The sequence below is a fragment of the Oratosquilla oratoria genome, chromosome 37 (assembly GCF_046742065.1).
Source record: "Oratosquilla oratoria isolate Oo_2021 chromosome 37, ASM4674206v1, whole genome shotgun sequence".
In the NCBI taxonomy this organism is placed as follows: domain Eukaryota; kingdom Metazoa; phylum Arthropoda; class Malacostraca; order Stomatopoda; family Squillidae; genus Oratosquilla; species Oratosquilla oratoria.
The window spans coordinates 6252570-6263593 of NC_134813.1; the positions used below are offsets into that span (position 1 = coordinate 6252570).

The 11024-nt window shown below is 41.6% G+C and overlaps 1 protein-coding gene across 1 annotated transcript; it reads left to right on the plus strand.

Annotated features, from left to right (window-relative positions):
- The first annotated feature begins 3675 nt into the window (after window positions 1-3675).
- LOC143019333 (uncharacterized) lies at window positions 3676-4125 on the plus strand. Its single transcript, XM_076174971.1, has one exon. The coding sequence runs from the start codon at window positions 3676-3678 to the stop codon at window positions 4123-4125; it is 450 nt and encodes a 149-aa protein (XP_076031086.1).
- The last annotated feature ends 6899 nt before the right edge of the window (window positions 4126-11024 follow it).

An 11024-nucleotide genomic window follows, 5' to 3' on the forward strand; every position in this document is an offset into this window, starting at 1 on the left:
TCCCTCTTTTGTTCAAATTTAATTTGTATCACATATTTTGTATCACATATATATGCTTAATATTTTCTGTTCTATTAATATGTTTCTTCTCACAACAAGATCACACTATTATCATATTATCATAAAATGTGACATCTCGCCACATTTTAGGACACCTCAGCCATTCTATTTCCACACATACTGCTGTAATTTATCCCATCCTTCCCCTCTTTTTGTTCAAATTTAATTTGTATCACATATCTTGTATCACATATATATGTTTAATATTTTCTGTTCTGTTGATAATATGTTTCTTCTCACACTATTCTCATATCATCATAAAATGTGACATCTCGCCACATTTTAGGACACCTCAGCCACTCTATTCCCACACATACATCCGAGTTTGATTTAATTTATTCAATTTATTTATTTGATTTATTCCATTTTCCCTCTTTTGATCACATTAACTTTTATCACAATGTTTAATTTCTTTTCATATCATGGTCACGCTATACTCATATTATCATAAAACATGACATTCTGCCACATTTTATTTGATTAATTTATCCTTCCCTCTTTTGTTCAAATTTAATTTGTATCACATATAAATGCTTAATATTTTCTGTTCTGTTAATATGTTTCTTCTCACAACAAGATCACACTATTCTCATATTATCATAAAATGTGACATCTCGCCACTATTCAACCCCCATCTGCGATGACTGCAATTAGATTCTTCAGTATCACAAATTCCACTTTCAGTATATCCAATAAAATATGTTCTTCATTATCACTAGTATTATGTATGAATTGCTCGACTCATGTCCTCTCAAGAAAACTTAAAACCCTCTGAGACCACAAACTTCCGTCAACGAAGGATGGGGTTTTGCTGAGTCAGGGTAGGAATGCTTAGAGCCATAAAAACTTATGAATAATAAACTTAGATACCATTAAAAACTTATAGATTGTTTGCTGGACCTAGTATCAACCTTCCCTGAAAATTTCATTAAAACCAGTTCATAATTTTTGCGTAAAATTGGTGAGTCAAAATAATTACCTCGGTTTTTTTCTTCAGATTTCATGGTTTATGAAACACATTTATTATTCATTTGTTGTAGCTCTGCTTTTCCTTAATGAGAGTTGGGACATTGGTCTCTACAAAATGATGATGACCAACCGCTTCATGTTTCATGTTTTCAGTCAAGCACCCTCTGAAGTCAGCAATATCTTATTTTTCATTTTTTTCATTAAAATATATGTCTAACAATTATAGTCACTTTTAAGCATGTAAATGGAAGAATATAAGTTGAAGTACATATGCTTTGATTTCTATGTCAATAAATGCAGTAGAAGTATATATATATATATTTTTTTTGGGGGGGGGGTCTGTCAGACCCCGCTTTACCTGAATCGTTTGTCAAAAAGACCTTTACCTGTTAAGGGTTAAAGAGGAGGAATTGCCTGAACTGCTGTAAAGCAGCATTTATGCTGTGCCATACATCAGTGTCACCGTAATCATCATCATCGTACGGTACAGCAAATTTCATCATCATCATTCATTATTGATGAGTACAATAAAATTCAATTGTTTATGATTTATCATTACTATGTACATATACTACATTATTACTGTTTTTAATTTATCATCACTAGATATTACTATACTACTGTATTACTGTATTAATGAATAAGACTGTCTTTAGAATGTGTTTGGGAAGCATATTTTAGCGTATATAATATCATACATAGGCGTTTTAAAACTGCATCAATAATTCGCGGATTTTCGGGATTCGCGGGAGGGGAAGGAACGTAACCCCCGCGAATAGCGGGGGGATACTGTATATATGTATATATATATATATATATATATATACATATATACGTATATATATACACATATATACGTATATATATATATATATATATATATATATATATATATATATATATATATATATGTAAGGGGACTCTGGGTTGACATAGGACCCTTGTCTGCCAGCAAGTGCACCATCTTTTGTAGGGTGGACGGACAACACCGGTTCTCATCCATCTCCCAAAGCTCTCATGTGTTGGCTCCAAGTGCCACACCCCGGTAAACCGTCTCAGCTGACGGGCCAAACCACGTGAGGGAAAAGGAGTAAACCGTTAAATCCGGAGTGTAGACACGCAGGCGGTTCAGTGCTACAATTATCACCGTTCTGGCATCTCCTGCAGCCAAACTGACGCCAAACGTCAAGCTTCGCATTCCTTTGGATTTCGTCAGCAAGGCCGAGAGGGGTATCCTGACGATTGGGTCACCTTGGATTTCCATATTCAGGCCCAGGCTTCGCGCGCGCGCAAAAAAAAAAAAAAAAAAAAAAAAAACAAAAAAAAAAAAACACGGAGAGGGATACTCCATTCACACTGTAATGTGTGGACACAAACCGGAAGTTGTCAGTTTACGGGTCATAAGCCCTTCCAAACCGGCGTACAGGAAGGACGTCGCTGGATAACTTTGACGGTGGGAGTGACCATTGATGTCCTATCGTCCGACCAACGCCCGCCTCAAGCTGGGCAGCCCCCGGCCAATAAGGTGTCGGTCCGCCAACGTCTGCCGCTCCAGAGGGTGCCTGGAGCTTAGTGTTCATCAAAACATGAAAAGCGGACAGAAACCTGGTGCCAAACAGTCATAATATTATTAAAAAGAAATCATCTACCATGCGTCTGGCAAAGTGTCCTGGCCTCACCGACGATCTACAACAGGTTGATGACTCCAGGAAAACAGCCATCATCAACCGTGAGCTGGAGAGGCTCAACATTGACATTGCTGCATTACTGGAGACCAGATTCCCTTCGAGCGGCAGCCTCAGAGAACAGGATTACACATTTTTCTGACAGGGAAAGGAACCAGAGGAACTACACATGTTTGGTGTAGGATTCACAGAGAGAAACTTTCTAATGTCTTAAGTGGAATCGCTATCAAAGGGAACACCCCGAATCCTCTTCCTTCGACTCTCAACTTCTTCTGGTCCAGTCAACATCCTGAGTATCTACGCTCCCATACTCAGCTCTACGGCTGAGACCAAGGATGAGTTTTATGAGGAGCTTGAGACTACCATCAGAGAGATCCCAGCCACTGAACGATTATACCTGCTTGGGGATTTCAACACTCGTGTGGGAGCTGACCAAGAATCCTGGCCCCACACCATTGGCCACTTTGGTGTCGGCAAACTCAACGAAAATGGTCAGAGGCTTCTAGATATGTGTTTCTACCACGACCTCTGTGTAACCAACACATTCTTTGCCACCAAGCCTCAATACAGAGTACCCTGGCGTCACCCTAGATCGTCACTGGCACCAGCTGGACATCGTTATCACCAGAAGACCCTTGTTGAACTGCGTCCTCACAACCTGCAGCTACCACAGCGCTGACTGCGACATTGACCATTCGTTGGTTGGTAGCAAGGTGCGTCTTCAGCTCAAACAGATCCATCGCTCCAAGCTGTGTAAGCGCTTTGTCGATTCTACAGAAGAGGCCCTTCGGGACTACTCTATAAACAGCGCTGAAAAGAAATGAAATCACATTTGTGGCATCATCTACAACTCCGACTCCGCCATGGACACCTTCGGCAAGAGAGAGAGGCAGAATCCAATCTGGTTCGAAGCCGGAGTCACAAAACTCGAACCAGCAATCGCAGCTAAAAGAAAAGCGCCATGTACGATGGCATAAAGAAAGCCTATGGCCCAAGCATTACCAAGATTGCACCTCTGAAGACAGCCTCTGGCGACACTATCACAGACAGAGGAAAGCAGATGGAGAGATGGGTCAAACACTATCAAGATCTCTACTCAATAGTGAATGCTGTCAGCACCGCAGCAGTTGAGAACAGCAAAGCCCTACCACTCATGGAGGAACTAGATGCTCCACCCTCTATTGACGAACTCAGAAAAGACATCGACTCCCTGGCCAGCGGGAAAGCTCCTGGGAACGACGGCATCCCCCCGGAGGACGTCAAAACAGACAAGATTACCGCTCTACATCACCAACTGCACGAGCTTTTACTCCAGTGCTGGGAGGAAGGAACCGTTCCTCAAGACATGCGTGATGTCAACCTCATCACGCTCTATAAGAAAAAAGGAGACCGCAGCGACTGTAACAACTAGCATGGAATATCCCTTCTCAGTAACGTCGGGAAAGCCTTCGTCCGAGTAGTACTCAACAGGTTGCAGAAACATGCAGAACGAGTCTACCCTGAGGCACAGTGCGGCTTCAGAGCAGAAAGATCAATCAATGACATGGTCTTTTCACTGAGGCAACTGCAAGAGAAGTGCCGAAAGCAGAGGCATTTTCCCCACCCCTTGTCACCACTGTCACTTAAATTTGACTTGTAATATCACTCGTCTCAAGTTCCTCTTAAGCAGTAGACCCAATGCCTTCTTTTTCCTGTAGTCTCACTATTTTCTAGGCCCCATGCCTATTCCTCTCGTCCTTTGGGTTAATAAAAGGGTGGTGAATTTTCTTTCTTCTTTCACTGTAATTTCACCTTCTGCTTACACTCGGGATCTCTTTCTCTCGTCTCTACATCGTCTCTTGATCCTTTCTCGACACCCCCTCTATATCTTCTCTGACGAGATCCCGTATCCTACGCTAAGCTATCTTCGTCTGACGTCACTAATTTTTCTAAACCAATCTCCAGTTACTTTTCAAATAAATGTCACTCCTTATGGGCGTGACTTTGAATTCATGCACCAATAGTTTTTTCCTCCTTCTCCACCTTGCACCAATTCGGAAAGCCATTACAATGCCACTAGCAAAAATTGTTTACCTCAGCATTAGTCAAACGAAGGTAACCTGCGCTTACAGAGTTTGATTACATAATCGAATATAAAACAGTCACCACCATCGGTGTGTTTACATAGACAAAACGTCGCCCTCACATAGACATAACATCGCCCTCGAGCAGGCGTCGAGTCTGAATTATTCTAATGCCCTAGCTCATTTCCATTCGTACACTACCGGCCTCTTACAGGCATCCACTGTACGTTGCCTTCATCGACCCGACGAAGGCTTTCGACTTGGTTAGCAGGCAAGGCCTTTTCACCCTGCTACAGAAGACTGGATGTCCCCCTAAGCTCCTGAGGATGATTTTGTCTTTTCATGAAGACATACACGGCACCGTCCAGTGCGAAGGCTCATCCTCGGACCCCTTACCAATCAGAAGCGGCGTGAATCAGGGATGCGTGCTTGCTCCTTCGCTTTTCGGCATCTTCTTCTCCCTGCTGCTGTTGTATGTCTTCAACCAGTCAGAAGACGGATTGTATCTCCACACCAGAAGTGATGGAAGTCTCTTCAACCTTGCATGTCTCCGAGCAAAAACCAAGGTACACAAAGTCCTGATCAGAAAGATGCTGTTTGCTGATGACGCTGCCTTGACTGCACACACAGAGGAGGCACTACAGCTACTCATCAACAGCTTCGCTCATGCATGCAAAGAGTTCGCCCTCACCATCAGCATCAAGAAGACCAACGTCATGGGCCAGGATGTCAGCAGCATTCCTAGCATCTCCATTGATGGACATATCCTCGAGTTGGTGGGTGAGTTCACCTACCTGTCCCTGGATGGAGAGCTGAACAAGTGCATCGACAAAATAGCAACAGCATTGGCTCGTCTTGGAAAGCGTGTATGGAACAATGCCATGCTGAACACCAGCACCAAGATAGCGGTATACCATGCTTGTGTACTAAGCACGCTCTTGTACGGCAGCGAAGCCTGGACCCTGTACTTCTGCCAAGAACGCCGACTCAACATCTTCCACGTGCGCTGCCTCAGAAGAATCCTGGGCACTAGCTGGTAAGATTGTGTTGCCAACAAGAATGTTCTGACACAGGCGGGAATGCCCAGCATGTTCACCTTCCTCAGCCAGAGGCGATTGAGATGGCTCAGTCATATTAGCCGAATGGACGATGGCCGAATACCGAAGAATTTGCTGCATGGAGAGCTTGCTACTTGCTTCAGACCTGCAGGAAAGCCCATCCTCCGACACAAGGACGTTCTCAAACGTGATATGAAGGGAGGCGACATCAACCTAGCCAGCTGAGAGGCAGTGGCCGCTGACCGCAGCAGGTGGAGGCATGTTGTTAAGGCAGGCATTCAAGCTAGCGAGAAGAGGAGAGAGGACCAGTGGGAGGAGAAAAGAGAGCGCAGACGACAAAGGCTAGCAGCAGCCCCCACACAGACAGGCGCAGATCTCACCTGTGACAAATGCAACAGAACCTGTCGCTCCAGAATTGGACTCTAAAGCCACAGCAGGCGCTGTCACTTAACCAAGAACTGACCAAACCACACAAAAAAAAAAAAAAAAACTAAACTAAACGCGAATTCCATTGTCTCCCGAGACAGAAGGATGCCAACAATACACACACACACACACACACACACACACACACACACACACACACACACACACACACACACACACACACACACACACACACACACACACACACACACACACACACACACACCTCTCATGGCGCTGTGGTTAGAGCTCTGGCCTGCCACTACGGAGGTCTGGGTTCGACTCTCGCCCGGGGCTGAAATAATATCAGTATCGCAGCGCTGAGGGGTGTTACTCCAACTCTCGTGGGCGGGGAGTTGGGTGTGTGTGTGTGTGCAAGGTCATAGCATTACCCATAGATCGGACCTACGAGCTCTGAGCTCTCTTCCAGGAGGGAAATAGCTGTCGATCACGAGTCCAACACGTGATCCAAAGACCAAAGACCAAGTGAATACACACACACAAACACACACACACACACACACACACACACACACACACACACACACACACACACACACACACACACACACACACACACACACACACACACACACACACACACACACACACATATACATATATATATATATATGTGGCAGGGTGGTGAGATAAACACCGAGAACCGTTGAAGTTTTATTAACTGACGTTTCGCTCTTAACAGAGCTTCTTCAGAGTGTACAAACATAATCGGGAAATCAACAATTATATATCTTACATCATTCCGCGTTCCTTCCTTAACCCACCCCCTCCCTCCCTCTCGTACCCTTCAGCTCCTGTAAGATCATCCAGCCGGACATTTTGGACAGCTTAATAAAACCATCACGATGGTTACAGTAGGGCTGGGATGCTATAAAAGCTGCTTCTACTATTTTTCTTTTTTCTTGTCTAATCCTTGTTTTAATATTTCCACTCCGTCCCAGTTAGGTAAATGCCCGTATTCCTCCGCATGAATCACCAGGGCGTTTGGTGGGCCCTCAGGTCGCTCTTGTGCTCATATGTCCGCTTGTGTATGCCTCTTCCTGTCTCCCCAAAGTAGTTTAGGTCACAGCCACCACATGGGATTCTGTAAACCATGCTATTGTTATTATGTTCATTTCTACTCTTACCTCTCACTACTTCACCTATCCTCGTACTGGATGTACTGGCGATCTTCAGCCCTGCTCTGCGGAGCAAATGTCCTAACTCTTCTGTGTGCTTGGAGTTTGGAACTACAATGAAGCCAATTTCCTTGGTCTCCTTTTTCTCATCATTTCTCTTTTCCACTAACTGGGATGGAGTGGAAATATTAAAACAAGGATTAGACAAGAAAAAAGAAAAATAGTAGAAGCAGCTTTTATAGCATCCCAGCCCTGCTGTAACCATCGTGATGGTTTTATTAAGCTGTCCAAAATGTCCGGCTGGATGATCTTACAGGAGCTGAAGGGTACGAGAGGGAGGGAGGGGGTGGGTTAAGGAAGGAACGCGGAATGATGTAAGATATATAATGGTTGATTTCCCGATTATGTTTGTACACTCTGAAGAAGCTCTGTTAAGAGCGAAACGTCAGTTAATAAAACTTCAACGGTTCTCGGTGTTTATCTCACCACCCTGCCACTCATCTTGTCGTCCATTCCTCAATATATATATATATATATATATATATATATATATATATATATATATATATATATATATATATATATATATATATATATATATATACTCAGTCTGCTCCGTGACTTCAGCTTGAGAACTCGTCTTTTTCCGAGACACCAGCTAGCGAATACCTCTTGTTTACTTTATTACTTCTTATTAAGTTTATATCTTCAAATAGTGACAAGTGATTGTGTTTTGTTCTTGTAATTGTATAGCGCTATACAGTTATATGTATAAGGTAAAGTGTGGTGTTCTAGTAATTTAGAATTAAAACAGTAGGCTGTTACTGTACTCTAAAGGTAGGAGTAATAGTATATGGTAAGTACAGTAAGCTTCATGCATTTAGTTTATTTAATGACCGCTTTTCTTTCTTTTGTTGTTTTACATTTTCTCTCTGCCATTTGTATTGCCGAAAGAAGAGCGAAATGCCTTGTAAAGGTTGTGTGAACCTAGAGAACTGTCTCAGGATGTGTAAGAAGGAGATTCGTCTTCACAAGAATGTGCTTTGAAGGAAGAGTGAGTCCTCCTTACAACGACGTTGCAAGCTTGTATGTCAACCGAGTCGTGGGATCACCGATTGTACCTAGACCATCAGGGAACAAAGGCGGACGAACACAATTACGATTGTTCAAACGGGAAGTAATGATGTATGTAGGATGAGATTAGAGGAACTTGTTTGAAATTATATGTTCCTTCTTCAGGAGATGAAGGAGCGTAGGAGCCGTCATATAGTCTGTGAAATCCTTCCGAAGATCTACGCTGGCTCGTGTTGGAACAGTAGAGCCATAGGGATCATTGAGAGGATATCACGATTGTGCACGCAACTGGGATACCACTTTCTTGATCCTCGGTATATCTTTTCCTGGCGCCATGACCTTTATGCTTCTGATGGGATCCACCTTACTCGCGGAGGCAAAGATGTTCTTACAAGCCTCATTGTGAGAGTTTGTAATGAACTAATTCCTCTTTTGGGGTAGAAAATGAAGGAGAAGAGGAAATAGAATGTATTGGGGAAAACAGAGTAAGGAAATCAATAATGTAGAGCAATATGTCAATGTAGGACAAAATATCATTTTAGGATGTAATTTCAAAGGACAAAATATCACGATGGGATGTAATAATAAGGGAGGACAACATATCAGGATGGGATGTAATGATAGTGGAGGACAAAATATCACGGTAGGATATAATGTCAGTGGTGGAGACAATATAATTTTAGGATGAGACACCAGTAGGACAGAATATCAGTGAACGACGGGAGGCCGGTGTAGAACGCGGTGCCGTAGGGGGGCAAGGTATATAAGAGATCAAATGACCGTGAGCGACCAGATGTCCGTGATGGGGCAAATGTCATTGAAACATTGAATGCCAATGAAGGACCAAATGTCAGTATAGAACAAGGTGTCAAAATAAAATAATCACAAGTTTCTAAAAACTATGTACTTTAATGATGCTCGTAGTATTAGGAATAAATTCCAAGAAATACATTGTATGTCATAAGCGAAAATCTGGATATGATACGAATAGCCGAGACATGGTTTAATGGTAAAGAGTTTGAAGCTTAATTTAATATTGCAGGATTTAAGCACTAATCAGGATAGAAACCACAAGAAAGGTGGGGTTGTTCTGTTGTACGTCAAAAGCAATGTCCATGCCTGTGTTATAGAGAAAGTGAAACAGGATGCATATTATAGTTTGTGTGTAGAATTAACCCAAACAAGTGGACAAAAAATTAATGTAGGTGTAATATATAGGCAAAAGACATTATCATTAGCAGATGGAAAACCGTTGTTTCAAGAACTGTCTAGTTTCTGCAAGCAGAACTTATTGGTAATGGGTGATTTCAATCTTAGTGACATTGATTGGATGACCTTACAACAAGGCCATATAGGTAGTCGCTTGATAGATTTTCTTGGTGATATTTACTTAGTTCAGCATGCAAAACGTCCACAAGATATGGAAACTTACTTGATATATTGATCACTAGTCGTGAAATCATGATAACCTATGTAGAAGTTGGGGAATCTATTGCAAATAGCGATCACAACTTAGATTCAAACTACTAAAAAATTTAGAATAGATACTTGTGTATCTAAAATACCCAATTTTAGTAAAGTTCATTTCATAGGACTACGTCAGGAGCTTCAGCTTACAGATTTGGAGGCAAAATTAAGCGAAAGACCTGTAGACTAGATGTGAGAAATGTTTCAAAATACGCTTACTAAGATGATTCATACCTACATCCCGTTTAAGGAGAGACAATAAGAAATTAATATCGCTGATAAATCCAAAGAGAATCCTAATGAATTCTATAGTTACATTAGAGATAAAAAGGTTATTAGGAATCACTTTGGCCACTATTATCTGCTGACGGTCAACTTGAATATTCAAATAAAGGAATGTGTGATATTTGAGACAACTATTTTAGCTCAGTATTCGTAAACGAAACACCGCAAGGTGAACTCCAAACTGAGACCTGTGTAAAATCTAGGGTAAACTTACTCACTACGGTAAATATAACAAAGGAAAAAAATAAAAGGTGTTGATATCTAAGAATCTTAAAGGAAATGAAAAATGAGATTGTTGATTCATTAGATTTTTTTTTTCAAGAAATCCATCATATTCAGAGATCTCCCAAAAATGAAGGCTAGCTGACGTTACTCCCATGCTAAAAAAAAAAAAAAAAAAAAAAAATAAAAAAAAAAACACTACAGGCCTATAACCTTGACTTCTATTGTAGGAAAATTATGGAAATTATCATCACAGATGCTATCGAACATCATTTAGAAAGTAATTGTTTGATAAATGATAGCCAGACAAAAAAGTTCTCGCGTGGCTTACTCAAATTCTTCAACACAGTTATCTCGAATTATGACGAAAGAAACAATATAGATTTAATATATCTAGATTTGCAAATACTTTTGATACCGTCCCCCACGAAAGACTACTTACTAAATTAGCTTCACACGGAGTAAGTAGTTGCCTATTAAGTTGGACTAGAAATTGGATAAATGATCGAAAACAGCGAGTTGTTTTAAATGACAAAATTTCTAGGTGAGAAAATGTTACAAGTGGAGTCCTTCAGG

What these genes read in the sequence shown, in the direction of transcription:
- LOC143019333 (XM_076174971.1), top strand. Translation starts at nt 3,676, where the DNA reads ATGTACGATGGCATAAAGAAAGCCTATGGCCCAAGCATTACCAAGATT.